The 21,128-nt window shown below is 43.4% G+C and overlaps 1 protein-coding gene across 1 annotated transcript in view; it reads right to left on the bottom strand.

The window, feature by feature from the left end:
• The window catches only part of papss1 (3'-phosphoadenosine 5'-phosphosulfate synthase 1), a 52,492-nt gene extending 31,604 nt beyond the window's left edge, over positions 1-20,888 (bottom strand). The window contains exons 1-6 of the mRNA XM_080195305.1: positions 20,772-20,888; positions 10,962-11,076; positions 9,482-9,717; positions 6,786-6,924; positions 4,630-4,748; positions 1,799-1,912 (exon numbers count right to left, since the gene is read on the bottom strand). Coding sequence (XP_080051431.1) covers positions 1,799-1,912; positions 4,630-4,748; positions 6,786-6,924; positions 9,482-9,717; positions 10,962-11,076; positions 20,772-20,843 — 795 coding nt within the window. The 5' untranslated portion in view covers positions 20,844-20,888. The remainder of the gene's footprint in view (positions 1-1,798; positions 1,913-4,629; positions 4,749-6,785; positions 6,925-9,481; positions 9,718-10,961; positions 11,077-20,771) is intronic.
• Positions 20,889-21,128: the final 240 nt, after the last annotated feature.

Here is a 21,128-nt window from a genome sequence, read left to right as displayed (position 1 = left end):
CTGCAACTTCTAGGCTTGCTGCATGTTGGTGATTATGGCGCAAATCCGGCTTCAAGTCCATAAGGAGCCTTGACAGTTCCCCAATGAAAACACCTCAAAAACAGCGTTTGAATTGAGAAGTCATTTCCGATTCAAAGAAAGAAAGGCCTACATCTATATTCCTTCTTTCGCAATGCACTTAACAGTTGATGACCTACCTTTGAAGTGCAGTTGCAATTGCTGAACAGGGAAATGCAGCAGTTAGCTTGCACATTGAGGTGTCAGATCAGTATGAACTTCCTGCTCTTCTTCAAATAGCACCACCTGATCTCTTACATTTACCCGAGGCCGCTCTTCTGACAATGCAGCACTCCCTCATGCTGCAGTGTCTTGGTTATGTGCCCAAGTGCCTGGATTTGGTCCAAAACCCCACAATACAGTGCAATATCGCTCAGCAACCTGCCACAATGATCAATCACACTGCTGCATCCAGTTTAACCTGCAACATCTTCGTGCGCAGGATTATTTCCTGAAATTTAGGAAGCATGTTGCTGGCAACTGAACATTTGGAAAAAGTTGTGCAAAAATCAAGATTGGTTTCATTCAGTTAAGGATACCGAGTAAAATGGAATATGAGGCAGTCTTCTGGAACCAGCACAGTGTAAATGAGGACACACCTAATTAGTAACTACATGTAATTCGAATAACGGCAATCCCTTCAATGTGAAATGACAGACTGATATGGTGCAGTAGAGGATGTTTTGAGTTACCATTCGGTAAGGGTTGAACGTTGGTCAGTAAATTTGCTTTTTTCAAATACTGCCCTGGGATAGAAACATAGAAAATAGGTGGAGTTGGCCATTTGGCCCTTTGTGTTTGCATCACCATTCAATATCATAGCTGATTATGCACTTTCAGCATCCCACTCCCATTTTGTCTCCATAACCCTTGATCTCTTTAGCCGCAAGGGCCACGTCCAGCTCCCTCTTGAGCATATCTAACGAACTGGCCCCAACAGCTTTCTGTGGTAGAGAATTCCACAGGTTTAGAACTCTGAGTGAAGAAGTTCTTCCTCTTCTCAGTTCTGAATGGCTTACCCCTTATTCTTAGACCATGACCCCTAGTTTTGGATTTCCCCAACATTGGGAAAGTTCTTCCTGCATCTAACCTGTCCTGTCTCATCAGGATTTCATGTTTCTATGAGATCCTCTCTCATTCTTCTAAATTTGAGTGAATACAAGCCAAGTTGGTCCAGTCTTTCTCCATAGGTCAGTCCTGCCATTCCAGGAATCAGTTCAGTGAACCTTCGCTGGACTCCCTCAATAAGAGACCAAAACTAGGATCTTTAACACCCATCGCTCCTGGCAAGCAGGGGCCTGATTTAGCAACTCAGCTGAAGGATAACATCTCCAACACTGGAATCAACCTAGATCTTAAGAGCTTGAATACAGATGTGGGGCTCAAACTCCACTGCCGTTTGACTGGTACAATCACAGAACTCTACAGTGCAGAAGGGGGCCATTTGGCCCATCGAGTCTACACCGACCCCAATCTCACCCAAACCCTATCCCCATAAGCTCGTGCACTTATCCTAGCTAGCACCCCTGACTCTAAGGGGCAACTTAGCATGGCCAATGCACCTAACCCACACATCTTCGGACTGTGGGAGAAAACCGGAGCACTCAGAGGAAACCCACACAGACATGGGGAGAATGTGCAAACTCCACATGGACTGCGAAGTGAGTATTATCAGCTGAGCCAAGCCTGTGCAGCGCCACAGTTTAAAGCAGTTGCAGAAGAGAAAACAAAAAGGTCATACCTTATTAATTTCCAGGGTTGGCAAAGTCTCTGCATCGGCTCTGGCAAGATCAAGCTTGTTCTCTGGGACAAACAGTTCCTTTATTTCAGCATACGCATCAACTGGGACAATGTCCTGTTTGAAACAACCGATAAAACCCTCAAGAAAAAATCCAGTTAGTGACAACATTGGACCACCAGTCAAACGTGGTCAAATTTAAGCTAATTTACATTGCCATGAGTGGTTGAACAACAGATGAGGGGGGAGAATTAAAATGCTTGATCCTGGAATGCCATCTTGTGTTCATATTCAGTAAAAGCAAAGTGGTCAGAAAGAAGGAAAATAAAATTAAACCATTTTATTACAAATATGGGCATCTCTCATCTATGAAATACGTGACAGTAGGTCTGCGTAAGGAGGTGCTTTAATCTAAAATTAAGGTACTGGATGGATTCTGTTTTATGAATGCACAAAAAATGATTACTCCAAAAGTCATAGCCAAATTCATGGTCAACCTCAACGGAAATAAAACAAAATCACAAACATGCAGACCTCCATGAAGAGCTCTATTTAAAACATCTGTCTAAACGTCGATTAAAAAATAATGCTCATTTTTGGGGGGCTGGGTGGTAAACCACAAGCTCACGTCTCTTAGTTATCCTGTCGGTGCAGACACAGGAGTTTTCCCCTTTCTGGCGCTGTTAGTTAACAAAATAAATACCTCCAGAAAGTGATGACAGTCAGATAGTAGTTCAGACTGCAGAGAATTTAACACTTGCCTTTAACAAAAAAAACCCTCCACTTTATAAATCATACTCGAGCAGACTGGAAGATTTGCTTTTAAGTTCCTGTCTCCCAATATATATAAGTAGACTCTGTGGCCAGATTGGAGAAGTGATGACCGAAATGCTTCTCTAAAGGTGGACAAAAAGTTCTCTATTCTCAAGGCTGCAAGATCCTGCTTGTTCTTTCTCTCTTTAAACACACACCACTGTAGGCCAGTTATTCCTGAGAGTTCAGGTGGTTGAGGGGTGATTTTAATTGAGACTATGATTGAAAGTACAGAGAAATGGTTTCCTCTGGTTGTTGGGGGGACGTGGAAGGCAGAAAAAGAGGTCTCAATCTGACAATTAGGGCCGGTTCTTTCATGAGCAAAAATCAGGAAACACATTTTCCACATGAAAGGTATTGAAAATATGGAACTCTCTCTTTAAAAGGCAAGTCAATTGAAATTTCTTCAGAGAAAAGTCAACAGGGTTGTTATTCAGTAAGTTCCCTGTCAGCTGCACAGCAATCTGGAAGGTATGGCATAGGTTACTCACATGCTGTCCCCTTTAAAATAACTACCTTCCACCAGTATTCAGAAAGACTTAAAGGCACTGCCACTGAGATAAACAGCATGCTCAAAGAAAAAAAAATTAAAGGGGCACATGTGTCAAGCAATCTAGACCAAAGTTAAGAGTTGAGGCACAGACGGACCAGGATGAGATACAATGGTAAAACTGGACAAAAGGGCGGAATGGCCTACTCTTGATCCTGCCTAAGCCTTGTTGCCAATTTGGAAAAAGATGCTGGCATGGGATTTCTGGTAAATAGTGTCACTCGATTGTTTTGACATGATTAGTCTTTCCTTCCTACCCAGAAGTAAAAAGGGTTGCATTTATATAGCGCTATTCACTTTCACGGACATCCCAAAGGGATTGACGGGCACTTCAGATTTTTTTTTGGGAGTGTAGTCACTGCTGCAACGTAGGAAGCTTGACAAACAACTTGCCTACAACACACCTCTGTATCGCAGTGGAATGGCCACCTAGATTATGTGCTGAAATCTATGGAATGGCAATGGAAGACACAGGGATGTTCCAAGATTATGAAAAGCATAAGGATATAAATTGTTTTAATGATGTGGAGACGGCATTAGACTGGGGTGGCCACAGTAAGAAGTCTCACAACACCAGGTTGAAGTCCAACAGGTTTATTTGGTAGCATCAGCTTTCAGAGTGCTGCTCCTTTATCAATTGACTCACCTGATGAAGGAGCGCTGCTCCAAAAGCTCGCAATACCAAATAAACCTGTTGGACTTTAACCTGGTGTTGTGAGACCTCTTAAATTGTTTTAAAACTGCTAACAGTATGGAAAAGGGTTGCATTACATCTGTTTGGGGTTAGTATGAGCAATAAATGCCAGGTTTGCCAGTGAATTCACATCCCAAGAATTATATATATATTTTTAAATAAAAAGTTAATTTGGATGTCATTTCCTCCCGAAAGAGTTGCTCCCTCCGAGTCCATGTTGGTGGCTCTTGGCAAGTTAATCATAATGGTTATCCTCACGTTTTTACACAGTACCGAAGCAAGATTAATAGGTTTGCAGTTTCATAGAGTTGATCTGTGCTGTACCTACCACTTACGTGCACAATTTCCAAGAACCCATGTGACACACACAGTTCACTGAAAATGCCTTAGATAGCAGGTCAGGCAGCACCTATATAAAGAGATAAAGAGCTAAAGTTTCAGGTCAATGACCTTTCATCTGAACAGAAAGATCATCAGCTTGAAATGATAGCCTGTTTATCTCCCCTCAGATGCTATCTGACCTCGCGAGTATTCCTAGCATTCTCTCTTTTTATTTCAGGCTTCCAACTTCCGCAGTATTTTGCTTCTGCCTTACACCGGGGCTGCTGCAGTGCAGTCAGGTTTCCTAGGGCTGCCTGCTTTTGTGAAACCTGAAAATTTACTCTAGGGTTAGCCTGCCCATGTTGGACTTTTGGCATATCCACTAATCTCCTGCAACTCTAATAAACTCGATGCTATGTAAAGCCAACACAATTCAGGACACGGGTGAACCTTTACCCTCTCTTGAAGCAACTCAATCACTTGCTGGACACATTCGTTTACGGAACAGACATCAGTCTTCAACACTAGCTCAGGAGCTTCTGGTTTCTCGTACTCTGAATCAATACCGGTGAACCCTAAAAGACAATAAAGATATTGTGCTCCTTAGCCAGTGACTAACTGTGCAATTTAACAAAAGATATTTGCCACCTTCCTAATTGCATATTTGTTCAAAAGTGCTACCAATGTAGAATTCATTGACTAAAAGTTTGATAACTTCTTAGTGGTGAGTCAACTGATTCCAGTACAGCCAATAGCAGCTATTGGCCATACTGGAAATCAGACAACATTCCCATTTCTGAATGTTTTCCAAGTGGAATGTATGTGTTGTGAACAAATGAATGCAGAATTTGCTTCTGCTGAGTTGCTTCTCAACTAACCCAGTGAACAAGTAGCCCAGCTGACAGTGGCAGAAGACCACCACTCACTGACTGTCTGGTGGCAACAGAACTTTACTCCAACAAGACTCTGCATCTACAAGGGAGATTATTTTTATTCACTCATAGTATGTGGGCGTCGCTGACTGGGCCAGCATTTATTGCCCCTAACTGTCCTTGAACCGGGTGGCTATTTCAGAGGGCATTTAAGAGTCAATCACATTGCTTTGGATCTGGAGACACATTTTGGGCAGACTGGGCAGATTTCCTTCCCCAAAGAATATTAGTGACCAAACAGGTTTTTACAACAATCGACAATGGCTGCATGGTCATCATTAGACTTTTAATTCCAGTTTTTTCTTTAACAAATTCAAATTTCACATTTGCCATGAGAATGCATTACTTATTTAATACGATCCCACAAGTAAATGGTCTACAAATGAGACAGCAAAGTGTACAGCAACGAGAGCTGTTTGACTTTCTTTTAAATTAAGGAGCACATGAAAGTTTAGGATTTGCAGATTGCCACCAGGTTCAGCATAACTCGCAATTTCCCTGCCCCTCAAAGATGTTCGCTATTTTGTAAATTCAGAACCCAACAGCTAGCCACCCATTCATTTAGTCCTGTGGAGGGAATGAGCAACCACACTCAAACTCTTGCTGTGTGCAATAACTTCAAAAATTTGGCTGCAGTTGAGATCTGATTCTGAAGTGGGACTTCTGTGACAAAAATAAGGGTGTGTACATTCTAAGATTATATAAATACATCCAGATAAAAAAACACAACCTGCATTTAAATGATGACTCATTCATTCCTCAGGAGGACTAAAGGCACCACATAACCAAATACATCTTGAAATGCCCTCCCTGTCGCAAACACAACAGACAATTTGCACACACGCAATAGCTACCAATTGAGATGAATGACTAGGTAACTGGCTATGGTTAAGTTTCTAATCAAGGCATGTGCCTTTGTTCGTCTCTGATATTTTAACTTCTAACAAATCTTTGCTGATTGTCACAAGTCACTTGATCGTTATGCATGGGTCTTAAACTTCCGTTTCTGTCTCATCCCTTGAATTTAAAAACATACACCAAATTTTAATGTAGGTTAACATGAAATTTAATGAGGCTGTCAAAATTACAAGGGATTTTGGTGGAGAAGGTAGGGATGAACCCTTTCCTTTGGCAGGAGGGTTAACAATTGAATGACAGATTTAATATAATTGGTACAAAAACTAGAGTGGATGAGAATTTTGTTTGAACAGCAAATCATGACGGTCTGGAAGACAATGCGTGAAAGGGAAGTGCAAGGAGATTCAATGATAGCTTTCAAACTGGAATTAGATACATGATTGAAAAAAAGATTGCAGGGTTAGGGGGAAAGAGCAGAGGTGTGGGACTACTTAGGAGAGCTCTTTTAAAGAGCTGGCAGTGGCATGATGGGCCAAATGTCTTCTGTTCTGACCAGGGAATGGCCAGATATTGAATGCCCAGGTTCCAAATTCAGAAGGGACAAAAGAAATGGTGAAATTCTGCACTGGTGACCATTTACTGTGGGTCCATTCAGAAAAATCAAGGTGCTTAGCGTGAAGATTTTTTTCCCCAAAATAAAGCTGAAAGAAATAAATTAAGTATAATAAGTGTCTTCCACATGTTTAGATGCTAAAACCATCCTACCCCCCATCTTGTGTGTCCTATATTCCCAAATGCTCCCTGTACTATCACAATACTTACCTTTTATTTCACCAGCTCTGGCTTTTTTGTACAGTCCCTTCACATCTCTTTCCTCACAGACATGCAGAGGGGCATCAACAAATATTTCGAAAAACGGCAGACCAGCAGCTTCGTGAATACTCCTGCCATTCTTCCGATCCTGCCAACAGTGAAAGCTTACATTTAATAGACGACAAACATCAGCGATGTCCAGCCCAACAACGAGATAACATGACAAAAGTTTTACAACTTAAATAAAAAAAAACAGTAAGAGGGAGAGTACAAAGTAATGCAACTCTGGCCTCAGATAATTTTGTTGAGTTTTATTAATTATACCGATTTTTTCACCCTGTTTCTGGTTTCAGTTTCTCTTCCTGAGTGGCACTTTGACAGAACCAACTAAGTTCTTGCTCAAGAACCAGTCACGAAGCAAATAGAGATGTTTAGCTCCAATCAAGAAAAGTTTGACCCTTTCCTGATATTCTAAGGTGCAGAACACAGCTCTCTCATGACGGTTTGCGCAAACTGCATTTATCTTCTCTAGGGTAGTTGTCATTGATGGGTATTCATCAAGAACTAGTGAAGACTCCAGCAAAGCCTGACGGTGAAAAGGGCTAACTCTGTATTAGGCTAAGCACTTGTGGGAGTAGCAAAGAACAAGATGTGCAGCTATGGAACAAACATAGGAATTGATTGGACAGTGGCTATTCTTATGCCTTGAACAGACAATGATTGTGTGTTGTGTTCCTGAGAGAATTACAACCTGACAGAGGCACAACTCTCTGTATTCGTGCCAAAAAAAGTCAGTGATTGATTAGTTCCTGTCCCATGACTGGTGAATCATGATCAGTGCTAACAGGATCTCTATAAGGAAAAGAGACACAGATATCGGCAGCAGTAACCCGAGCCCAATCACTGTGGAAGCAAGACGCCCAAGTCTGGAACTCGGAGACATTGGAACAAAACCATCAGCAGAGTGAATCTGATCAATTCACCTTACTAAGGGTAGCGTCTGAGTCTAAAGTCATACACTTGAAAATTTTGTGGTGTTTTGATACCTTTTGAATACTTATGTGTGTAACAGAGTTGGTCAAAGGTTAGTTACTTTGTATGTAACAAAATTTGATACCAGGTATAATGTTATAGTAACTTGGTAAAGTACATTTATAATATAATCGGGTGTTTGAGTGCTTTTGTTCATGGTGTCAGTTGACCAAAGTTTGAAGGCAACAGTGTAAACCCACAGGCACTAGTGATTTTAAAAAGTCTGGATTTTACACAAATACATCTTGCATTAATAACAAAGTCCCATAACAATTCACAAGGAGAAATGAGGCAGGGAAAATAAAGCAGGAGGGTGTGCCTTAAAGCCTGGAGGAGAGAGAAGGGTGGAAAGGGTTTAATAAGAAATTTTATAGAATTGGGGTTGCCCTCAAATTGGCTTTTGGAATGGGAGAGAATGCCAGACTAGAGCCAGAAAACCCAAAGGTGATGAGTGCAAGAGAGCTGGTTGGCAGCTGAGAACACTTGAAAGATACAAAGCTTGGAGAATTTGGCAGAGTGGGATTTGAAGAGAACCAGACATTCGAGAAACAGGAAGTCAGCGTAGGAGAGTATTGGGAGGTGCTGATAGGATAACAAGATTTAGTGTGAACAGAATTAGGGCAGCTTATGTAGCACGTCTGCTTAAAATTGGAAATACAGAGGTTGTATTCAGATGTCAAATTAATCTCATTGAGTCAATCTCAGGTGTCATTACAACATTCAAATGGTCATTGTATCAAATTGCAGGTTACACCTCTACCACCATGAACTAATTCCAATTCAACACTACTGTCTACATCTCATGTTTACACATGTACTATTAAGAGATCATAAGAAGCCTTAATTGTGGTCTGTGTTCTATATTATACTTCATTACACATCAATAAACTATTTGCAAAGTCTTAATGAATAGCTTGATATCAAGGAGGATATTAAGTTACATCAAACACAGTGCAGTGATACATTACTCTAAAACGTAACAATTCCTAAAACATAATCTGATTTAATCACCAGTGAAATATCCATGTTAGGTTGATGAACAACAGTGTTTTTATATATATTTGTAGGATGACACAAGTTAAGTTTTATTTATTCGTCACAAGTAAAGCTTACATTAACACTGCAATGAAGTTACCCTAGTCACCACACTCAGGCACCTGTTTGGGTCTATGCACCTAACCAGCTCATCTTTCAGAATATGGGAGGAAACCGGTACACCCGGAGGAAACCCATGCAGACATGGCGAGGACATGCAAACTCCACACAAACAGTTACCTAAGCCAGGAATCGAACCGGGGTTCCTGGTGCTATGAGGCAGCAGTGCTAACCACTGTGCCACCGTGCAAGACCCAAGAAACTCCCCTGACTGCTCCATCTACTGGCCAGAGCATTGTTACATACAGGGTTTCAATTCCAAATATTCACATTGGTACTTCCATGTTCAACGTTGATAAGTGACCATAACTCAAAATCATGGCAAAAAGTGTATTCCTTCACAAGAATTTTAGTACGTAGAGAAAGGTCAGGGATAAGTGCTGACCACAATGTTGGTGATGAATAACACTGAGTGAAATGCAGACAGTATGAAATTTCAAAGGTTAAATGACTTGCACTTGAATGGCACTAACAAAACATCCCCACGCATTTCACATGGCTGGAGAACAGCTGAGTACCTTTGTATATGGAGAAATGAAACTGGCCAGACACACAAGCCCAGCGTCTGCAAACAGCCTGGCCACTTCTGCAATACGCCGAATGTTTTCCTCGCGGTCTCCTGGACTAAAACCCAAGTTTTTGTTCAGGCCTTGTCGGATGTTGTCACCATCCAATGTGTAGCAGGGTATGCCGTGGCAAACTAAGTACTCCTCCAGTGCCATGCTAACTGTTGTCTTACCAGCTCCAGACAAGCCTGTTAAATACAACAACAAAATCAAAATAAATTGGGCATACTTAAATGAAACCATTTTCAGTAAACATCCTATTTAGAGTTAAAACAGGTCAGCTTGAGTACCAAAGTTATGGGCTTAAGACACACTCCAGAAATTGAGCAGAGTACATACCCGATACCTCAACATATCAAATCTCTAACAAAGCTATATCATAGCATGTAACATGGGTACAGTACCGTAGAGATTATATTACTCTTAATAATAGTAATTAATAATCTAAAGATTGTTGAGTTCAAATCCCACCACAGCAGTTTATGAATATGAATCCAGCTTTTAAAATCTAGAATAAAAAGTAGTATCTGTAAAAGATCTAGCAGGCTGCCATAAAAATTGATGACAATTCGGGAAGGAAACCTTTTTTCTTTGTGGTCTGACACATATGTGACGTTAGGTTCACGAGGTTAACTCTTAATTGCTTGGCAAAATGGCCAAGCAAAGCATTGGCTGTATCAAGCTCGTGATTCAGAAGATGACTCATCATCTCCTTCTCAAGAAAACTGGATGAGGCTGTAAACGCCACGTTGTCAGTGAAGCCCAGAACCTGACTGAATTAAACAAAATAACCAAAGCCTGAAGCTTCATCTTGAAAAAATGAATAGGGCATACGACAACAATAAACCCATTTAGATTCCTGAAAGGGCCTTCAGAGACAAGCAAAACTGGACATCAAGTGAAGAAATTCTGGAAACTGTATGGGCAAATAGGTAAGTTTGAAGAAAGGTGATAAAAGCAGGGAGAAGGCATTCAAGGAGGAAGTTGCAGATGTGGGTAGAGCTTAATGGTGGAACTGAGGAGGGAGTGAGCTGTACGAGGTGCCCGAGTTATACGAGCAAACAGGTAAATCCAAGTTAGCGGAACACTGGGCATAAGGTAAAGGAGGTCACAGATCGAGGACAAAGATCTGTAAGTGAGGGCAATGATTTTGAAATAAATGCAATGAGAAAGAAATAGGAACAAAGATAATCCAGCATCATCAGAGATAACAAAACAAGCAAGACTGAGATCAAACAGGAGGCGACATCTTAAGTGAGTTCGAGTGAATGGAGTGTACAGCACACGAGGGAGAGCATCAGCCTGGAAGGGAAAGGATATGGATTAAAGCTTCCACTGTAGTGTGTGTGAAGTAGGGCAGAGGTGTTCAGTGCTACAAAGTTTGGAGTGCAGGGTCCTGGAGACATTCAAAGGAAGAACAAGTGAACATTACCTGTAAGCCAGACAGTGCATCCTCGGAAACCACCTCTGGTTCCTACAACTTGCCCACGCTTGTTTCTACTGACATGGTGTGCCTGGAAGGTCACATTGGTTGCTCTCTGCTTACCCTGTGAGATACATAATCTTAGCATTGAAAAACACAGAGTATCCAGGGCATAAACAACACCATTCAAACAGCAGAAAAACATTGCACTCAGCTTTGCAAGTACCCACTCTATAATTCCATAAAAGGACCATTAACATAAGATAGTCACTAATAAATCCAATCCATCTTCTTTTATCGATAGAATGTGGAATTTACTACCACATGGGATAATTGAAGGAAACAGTATAGATGCACTGAAGCTTGTCACTTTATGTAACCCTGTAGAAATCCAATTTAAAAGATTCAAACTTCCAGTTGATAGCTGAAAGAATGACTCAACAAGATTTGTTTGACATTTTGAAACTTTTAAAGTAAAAAATGATTAAAAACAATATCAACCAAACACTGTTTTCTTTTTGTAAGCAACTTATACTTTAAATCACAGAGAGGAATGTTCCCCTTTTATAATCAATCATCGCTCACTGCATTCTCCATAGAATTATAGTCCTGATACCAAACAGCTTACAGTTGCTTCCAGCTTCTAATGGGTTTCATATTCTTGCTTTGCCAAGTAGTACTTTTGAGTACCCTCTCCACACATGTTTCTCAGTTCTCAGAGTTTTTCTAAATCCACCATCATGAATAAAGCTTGCTCTGACAATGATTCTTCTCCCTGGCCACACCACGACAAACGTCTCAGACTCCCTCCTGCATCCACTGTAGTAGCTTACAAAACCAAGCAGCCTTTTTGACTGATCACACAGAAACCACCTTCTGTCTGAATTATTAACTGATTTGTAGGGAATCCTGTAACCTAAAGCTTTGACCCCTTGCTCAAGGCAACCTGAAACCTGTTAACCTTGTATTCAGGTAGAACTATTAATTAGCTATCCTTAGTCTCAAAGTTCCCTTATCTTATAATTAATAGTTGTTTACAATTGTGGTTCCCAATTGGCGTGCCATGGCATATAGATGTGCCTTGAAGCCGCCAAAGTGTGCCATGATAAAAGATACAAAATTATTAAAAATTCATGTAGTTAAACCAAAACTACCCTTCATCTACAGCTCTGTCATTGGAATCTCTGAGACACAGCGAACCTCAGCCCCCCTGTGCACGTGTGGCTGGGAACAGTAGCACATGCAGTTTAGATATTTTACATTGGTCAGGCTTGCACTTTTACCATGGTTAATCCACCTAACCTGCACATTTTTAGATACTAAGGGGCAATACAGTATGGTTAATCCATCTGGCCTGCGTACCTTTGGACTGAGAGGGGGATCCAGAGCACCCGGAAGAAACCCACGCAGACAGGGGGGAGAAACTCCACAAAGTTACCCAAGGCCAGAATTGAACCCGGGTCCCTGGCAGTGAGACAGCAGTGCTAACCATTGTGCCGCCCAGTCAAATTAAGAAAAGGAACAGTTGCAAGGAGACAACCTTAAGTGAAATGGGCTTGGGGGCATATGGGTTAAGAATCACCCCAAAATCATCATCTGCTAAAGGGCAGTTAGGGCAGCATGGTGGCACAGTGGTAAGCCTCACAGCATCAGGGAATAGGGTTCAATTCCCGGCTGGGGTCACTGTCTGTATGGAGTTTGCATGTTCTCCAAGTGTCTGCGTGGGTTTCCTCCGGGTGCTTCAGTTTCCTCCCACAGTCTGAAAAGACGTGCTAGTTAGGTGCATCGGTCATACTAAATTCTCCCTCAGTGTACTTGAACAGGTGCCAGAGTGTGGCGACTCGGAGATTTTCACAGTAACTTCATTGGAGTGTTAATGTTAGTCTACTTATGACTAATAAATAAACTTTTCAGAGAAGAATGGTGTACCTCAATTTTTTTCATATAGTATTGAGGTGTGCTGTGACATTTAAAGAGTTGGGAACCACTGGCTTACAGAATGACTGTTTAGAACCAGGTGCCTTCAACACCTTTCTGCAATGTTGGGTAATTCAGGGTCTACTCAGTATAACCTCAGAAACTGCTGCCATTGTCTCCAAGCGTAAACGCCTTGCACACTTTTCTAAGTAAAACAATCTCAGCCTTACTTTGATCTCTTAACATTCCAACCATCCTAGGTTCTAGACCTGACAGGTACATGACCCTTCAATAACCCTAAATTTAAAGCTACAGTCTGAAACTGTAATTTTTTAACCCTCATTATTGTAACAAGGGATCCAGACTTAGCTCCTTCAGGATTCTGAATATTGCCAACGAAAACTTAAAATCAATGAGATTATATTTTTTAAAGTAGTCTTAATTACCTTGCGGTGGTCCTGAACAATTACTGAACAACCCCTTTCCAAATTAAACTCAAGAGTGCAACCGCAAAACATCTATAGCATCATGGCAGTTTATCAAAATGGTGAAGAGGGGTAAAGGTGATGAAGGGATCTGAACACAAGGCTATTCTTAAGTTTGAAGTGATGAGGGGCAGGTTGCCAATGCAGGCCAGTGACACCAGGGTGGTGGGCGAGCAGGGCCTGGTACAGGACAGTGTAATGCTGGTTGAGCTGATGGGTAGAGAATGAAGGCCTGGTCAGAACAGCATTAGAATTGGCAAGGCAGAGGTGATGAAACAATGGATGAGGGTTTTAGCGACAATGGGTTGAGGCTTTATAACAAACATGAGGTAGGCAGCCTTTGCACTAGAGGATATTAGGTTAGAACAACTATGATAGGTCAAATAGCTTAGAGAGACTGGTTCAATTAAATTTCTCACCACAGTCCTACATATTTGTGCTAAGAATTGCTTACCAGGTTTTTGGTTGAAGAGGGTCAGAGATTAGCGGCAAAAGAAAGTTTGTGGGGTGAGGGCAAAGCCTTCAGTAATTATTGAGATAAGCAGACTGAACATAACATATCCAAGTTTTCTGATGATATAAAGACAGGTGGGAAGGCAAGCTGTGTGTAGGACCCAAAAAATTGCAAAGCAACATAGACCAATGAAACAATTGGATAAGGATCTCTACACTGGTACGTGAGCAGAGAAGGTTAAGAGAAATTGAACAGAACGGCCCATATTCTTTTTGGTTTAGAAGAATGAGAAGTGGTCTCATTGAAATATAAGATTGAGAGGATTTAACTCTGTAGACGCCGAGGAAATTGCTTTGCCACACTCCTGTCTAGAATGAGAGGTCTTCACCTCAGGTTAAGAATCGGTCATTTAGTGCTTTGATGAGGCGATAAGCCCAAATGAGTCATGAGCCTGTTAGGCACTTTCTAAAGTGCCAACTGGGCACTTAATTGGCACTCACTTTTAATCCGTGAGCCAGCACTAAATGCTGTTGGGCTCAGGGATAATTAGATTCAACCTGCTCAATACTGAGCCTAACTGACATCCTGCCATAAGTGAGTAATTTTCCACAATTAGCCTGTTCTCACCTCTAACTTAATCATGGGTTCTTTTCTCACCGCCAGGAAACTTTTATTATTGTCATATGTATTAATATGTATTTTACATGCTATACAAAGCATACTGTTCATAGAGAAGGAAAGGGGAGGGTGCAGAATGTAGTGTTACAGTCATAGCTAGGGTGTAGAGAAAGATCAACTTAATGCAAGGTAAGTCCATTCAAAAGTCTGACATCAGCAGGGAAGAAGCTGTTCTTGAGTCAGTTGGTACATGACCTCAAACGTTTGTATCTTTTTCCCTATGGACGAGGGTGGAAGAGAGAGGAAGAGAGAATGCCTGGGGTGCATGCGGTCCTTAATTATGCTGGCTGTTTTGCTGAGGTAGCGGGAAGTGTAGACAGAGTCAATGGATGGGAAGCTGGTTTGCATGATGGATTGGGCTACACTGACGACCTTTTGTAGCTCCTTGCGGTCTTGGGCAGAGCAGGAGCTGAACCAAACTGTGATACAACCAGAAGGAATGCTTTCTATGGTGCATCTGTAAAAGTTGGTGAGAGTCGTGACATATGCCTTCTCCCACAATTATGTAGCCTCAGCTGCCATATCTCCCACCATGGCCAAATTCTGCCCAGCAGATATTATTGAATGAAGGAGCAGGCTTGATTAGGTTTATGACTTAGTCCTGTTGTTACTTACATTCAGTAAGCCCTGTGTCCAACTGGAGGAAATTGCAGTTCAAAGACTGGATATGAGTGATGAGTCACCACTGGTGCCCAAATTCAGTGCTGCAGATAAAAACACTCCTGATGGTGTACCTACACCACATGGACTGCAGTGATTCAAGAAGATGACTCACCACATTAAGGGCAAATGCACAAGAGCAAACAGGTTTACCGTTTTTTGCCAGAGATAACACACAAAGGGGCTCACTGAATACTAGAAGTCTGACTAATCAGAAAATGGTGGGATCACAGCACACGAATGTTGATTTTGGTTTGAGATGCTGATGGCAGGTTTAGTGATCTTTTCTCTTTGCTGATGTCAGCTTGCCTGCTGCACATTTCTAATGAGCAGGTTTTGTTCTACTCTTTTCTGCAGGCATGTTCGAGATGTTGCTTAGATCACTCGGATGACAACAGTATGCATTTATTTAGTGCCTTTAATGCAGTGAAACATCCAAGGATCCACCATGAACAAAACAATGATAATGCAACGGTGGTGGGTGAGAGCAGTGGATCATTCTGCACATTGATTACTCACTGATTTATACAGCTCCACTAATTAAACCAACTCTAGCAGTAATCAATGAGGCATTACCCAATGCCACCACAATTTCAAATACGACTTTCAGATGCTCCTGTTTAGACAGAACAGGAATCAATATCTCCCCTTTTAATAAGACTGCATGCATGCTGATTGCCTGCTCCATGACAGAGGGAAAGCAGTACAATCAGTATACACTCTGAATAATCAAAAGCTGCAGAATCCTGGATTCAAATATATGCCAGGCCCACAAGTTGAACAGAAGGGAGCATTTTGCATAAGTGGGCGGAAGACTCTGGGAAGAACATGAGGTTATTGGCCTTCTGCACTGAATTGATTAGATTCATAGGAGAAATTTAAATAAACACCTCTTAATCGCATCAAGTTACACACACTTTTAACATATTATAATCTCACTACTTACACTGAGACTCAGGTTTACATTAAGATTTATTCACAACCTTGGCATTTTCTCTGACCCTGAGATAAGCTTCCAACCACAAACTGCTGCCAACACTATGGACTCTTTCCACATCCATAACATAGCCACAGCCTCCTCTAATTTGCTACCGAGACTCACGCCCATGCTTTTAGAACCTCTAGGTTTGATTAATCTAAAACATTCCTACTCAGGATCCCACATTCTACACTGCCTATACTCGAGGTTTTCCAGAAATCTACCACCTGTTTGCTGCTGACCTGCCATGCAGGTGATGCCTTGATTTTAATATTCTCATCCCGTTTTCAAATCCCTTCAACTCCCTCTTTGTAATCTCCTCCAACCTTATCCTCCCACCTCAACACTCCGAGATATCTCCAACCTCGAATGCAGGTCTCTTGAACATCCCCCATCTTACTCACTCCACCACAGCTGGCCATGTCTTCACCTGTCTGGTCCCTAAGCTCCAGAATTCCCTTCCTAAACCTCAGCTTCCTTAAGAAGCTCATTAAAACGTTACTTGGCCACTTTTACTATCTGATTTCATATGTGATTTTGTTTTTATTCCTTTGTGGGATCTGGGCATCACTGGTTGGGCCAGTATTTGTTGAGTAATTGTCCCTGAACTAAGTGGCTTGCACGGCCATTTCAGAGACTACTTTACGAGTCAAACACATTGCTGAGGGCCTGGAGTCAAACCTAGGTCAGACTGGGTAAGAATGCAGATTTCCTTAGCAAACCTGATGGGTTTCATGCCAATCAACAACAATTTCATGGTCATTATTGGACTTTTAATAGACACACGTGCTGCACTACAACAATCCAGAGAACAGCACTTTCTTAATTTTCAGGCAGTGTTATATTCTAACCTTAACTCTCCTGACAGTACTTGGTAAACACCAAAGATGTTATTTTTGACAAAGGTGTGTCAAATTTTTCAAATCCCAAGTCCCCTCTCTCCCCACAATTAGCAGGCAGCCAACCTGCTTCCAGACATCTGGAGAGTTAACACTGCAGGTAAACCTCAATGTGCAGTTAATTCTGCTCATCCATAGTTTAAAAAAACAGCACTCCTGGTAACATAACAGAAATAATACCTGAAAAATATTTAGCTAACAGATCCCCACAGGTGCCCTGGAATCTAAAGTAACCAGGCAATGCTCAGTTACCTGCCTGCCCGATTCCTCAAAGGACACATCTTCGCTGTGAGGTCAATTAATGTTTAACAGCTCGGTGAGGAACATTCGTAAGCTGGAAAACTTTGGCTGCAGCTCAGAAAACTAAGGCATGTCCTTCTTTCTCTAATACTTTCAAAATGGATGTCCATAAAACTTAGCGGAAACCGATGAAAACTCCAAGCAATCCATGTTGTAAACCTATCCTGGTTTCTATCCTCAAAACACATGATTAACATTTCCACATCACCAATCAAACATCTGCCCATTCCCTTCCCTTCCTGATCTACTAGTTTTCACTATGTCCTGCACTGTTATCTCTTGACTGTTGGCATTTCACACTCTCCCTCACCCTGTCTTTGGATAATTGCTCCTTCTTCCTCAATTCACTTGTTCTCCATCTATCTTTCCTGGCATCTGTCTCCACCTCACAATGCTGCTTCTGCGAGCTTGAGTTTCACATTCTTGTTTAGCTCCCTGACTCTGTCACCATCCTTCCTTGTCCCTTTTCTCTCAATCTATCCTCTCTGCCTTTTTTCACCTATCTGTTCTTTTTGCTCCAGTCCACCAGGTCTCTAACTCACTCCCACATTCTTTACAACCTCACCGCCAGTCCTCACTCTCTCTCCCAATACTGCGCCCATCATCACATCTCACACAAAGCAAACCCCTCCCATAGAACTACAGAAAATTCTTGTCTGTGGCAGACCGTTTTTTGCCTAGTCTCACCGACCTGCACTTGGACCACATCTCTCCACACGTCTCTCATCCACGAGCCCATCCAAGCTTTTCTTAAATGTTAAAAGTGACCCCACATTTACCACTTTATCCAGCAGCTCATTCCACACTCCCACCACTCTCTGCGTGAAGAATACGCGCCCACCCCCCCCCAAATATTCCCTTTAAACTTTTCTCTTTTCACCCTTAACCCATGCCGTCTGGTTTTTTTCTCCACTAGCCTCAGTGGAAAAAGCCTGCTTGCATTCACTCTATCTACACCCATCAAAACCTTATACACATTCTTAATGCACGTCTCTCTTTTCAGATAGCCACCCAATTTCCTTTTGAATAGTTCAATTGAACTTGCCTCCACCATCCTCTCAGGATGTTTCATAGATTCACTCCAATGCAGAAGGAAGTCATTCAGCAAATCGAGCCTACACCGATAACAATCCCACTCGGGTCCTATTTCCTTAATCCTATATATTTACCCTGCTAATCAACCTGAGGGACAATTTAGCACGGCCAATCAACCTAGCCTGCACATCTTTGGAGTGTGGGAAGGAAACCAGAGCACCTGGAGAAAACCCACGCTGACACAGAGAGAATGTGCAAACTCCACGGTCAGCCGAGACCGGAATTGAACTGTGAGGCAGCAGTGCTAACCGCTGTGCCACCATACCACCCTGTTTGTTCCAGACTCCAATCACCCACTGGATGAATTCTTTTCCTCTTTTGCCAATTATTCTGAATCCGTACCGCCTAGTTCTTGATATACTCGAGAGGGAACAGTTTCTCACTGTTTATCCTGTCCATACCCCTCAGGATTTTGAATATCTCTATCAAGACTCCTCTCAATCTTCTCCTCTCCAAAGAAAATAGTCCCAACCTCTCTAATCTCTCCTCATATCCCTGGAATCATTTTGTGAATCTCCTTTGTGCTTTCTCCAATGCATTCACATCCTTCCTCAAGTATGGTGCCCAAAACTGGATGCAGTTTCCATATGAGATCAAACTTGTGCCTTATACAAGTTCAACTTGACCTCCTTCTCTACACTCTAGCAACAACTGTAACACTACTTTCTGCACACTCTTGTTTTCTTCTCTATGAATGGTATGCTCTGTCTGTATAGCATGCAACAAACGATACTTTTCACTGTATGTTAATACGTGACAATAATAAATTAAATCAATGCCCCTGTAAATAAAATCTAGGATACTATTTGCTTTAACTGTTCTCTCAATCTGTACTGCCATTTTCAATTACTTATGTATATATACACCAAGACCCCTCTGTTCCAGCACCTCCTTGTAGCCAGTCAGCTACGGCTTGATGAAAAATAGCTAAGCAAAGAAAGGACACTGCCATGACCGGATGGGAAATGTGGCTAACTTCAGAACTAAAAGATTTTAAATCCAGGCATTGAGTATGGGTCCTGCACCAAGAAATGGTGACCTATGTTTACTTGCAATAGATATCTTTGATTTTATGACAGGTAATATAAAATTAGCAGGATACTGCGCAATCAGTGTCTTCAAGGGAAAGGCTGACCATGTCAAATTAACAGGATAGAAAACACACATATCTCTGATAATAAAATCAACCCAATCGAACAAATGGACAGGAGTCAGAAGACTGATTTTGAGAAATTCAAGGACAATTGGCCCTAAGGACAGGCAGCCTGCATTACCCTACGTCTTCCATTCCCTCAAGCCACTTTGTTCTCTCTCTAACCTTACCCCCCAATTCCCTTCCATCCTCCCCCCTTTGGCCTCCCCCTCCATCATTCCCCCTTCCATTCCTCTCCGTCCAGCCCTCCCGCCGCCCTCGCGCCCTCCGTCCAGCCCTCCCGCCGCCCTCGCGCCCTCCGTCCAGCCCTCCCGCCGCCCTCGCGCCCTCCGTCCAGCCCTCCCGCCGCCCTCGCGCCCTCCGTCCAGCCCTCCCGCCGCCCTCGCGCCCTCCGTCCAGCCCTCCCGCCGCCCTCGCGCCCTCCGTCCAGCCCTCCCGCCGCCCTCGCGCCCTCCGTCCAGCCCTCCCGCCCAGTTTCCCCTTCCTCTACTAACCCCCTCCGTTTCCTCCTCCCTCTATCCTAGCGCCATCGTTTCCCCCTCTCTACCCTAGTCTCCTCCATTTCCCTCCTCCCTCTACCCTAACCCTCTCCACTGATCCACCCTCTACCCTATCCCCCATTCCCCCTCCTCTCACATTGCCCCTCCATTCCCTGCTCTATTCTAACCCCATCCGTTTCCTCCTTCCTCTCCACTAACCCCTCCGTTTCCCCTACCCTCTACCCTAACTCTTCCATCTCCCCTCCCTCTACACTAACCCCCTCCGTTTCCCCCACCACCCTAACCCCCTTCGTTCCCCCCACCACCCTAACACCTTTTGTTCCTCTTCCCCCCACCCTAAGCCCCATTTCCCCCTCCCTCTACCTTACTTCTCCGTTTCCCCCCCCCCTCTACCCTAACCCCCTCCATTCTCCCTTCCTCTAGCATAAGCCCCCTCCGTTTCCCTTCTCTTTCTACCCTAACCTCCTCCCTTTCCCCCTCCCTCGGTCCCAGTCCCCTCCCTTGCCCCCTCTCTATACCCTAATCCCCTCCACCTTCTACCCTAATCCCCTCCATTGACCCTCCCTCTATTCCCGCCCCTACACTACCCTCCGCTATCCACCTCTCCTTCCCCTGTCCCCTCCTCCAGCCCCATCCACCTCCCTCACCCTCACCCTCACTCTCCCCTCCCTCTCTCTCTCCCCTCCCTCTCCCTCTCACCCAGTTGGGGTTGCCGCTGTTGCCGCTCGGGCCGGTGTTGTTGAGTTTGACTTTTTTCAGCGGCTTCTCCATTCCGCAGCTTCACCCGCACAACATCCGGGACAGCGCGGGGGGCGGGGCGGGGCCAACCGCTTCTCGCGACAGCGGCGGGAAGGAGAGAGGGGAGGGGGAGGGGGGGAGCGAGGGGGAGGAGACTGAGGGGGAGAGGGGGAGGGGGGGAGCGAGGGGGAGGAGACTGAGGGGGAGAGGGGGAGGGGAGTGAGGGGGTGGGGGCTGGGGGGGAGAGGAGCGAGTGAGAGAGGGGGAGGGGACTGAGGGGGAGAGGGGGAGGGGACTGAGGGGGAAAGGGGGAGGAGA

The sequence above is a fragment of the Carcharhinus amblyrhynchos genome, chromosome 1 (genome assembly GCF_965287045.1).
Source record: "Carcharhinus amblyrhynchos chromosome 1, sCarAmb.v2.hapA, whole genome shotgun sequence".
NCBI lineage: Eukaryota > Metazoa > Chordata > Chondrichthyes > Carcharhiniformes > Carcharhinidae > Carcharhinus > Carcharhinus amblyrhynchos.
This window is presented reverse-complemented; position numbering and strand designations above follow the sequence as displayed.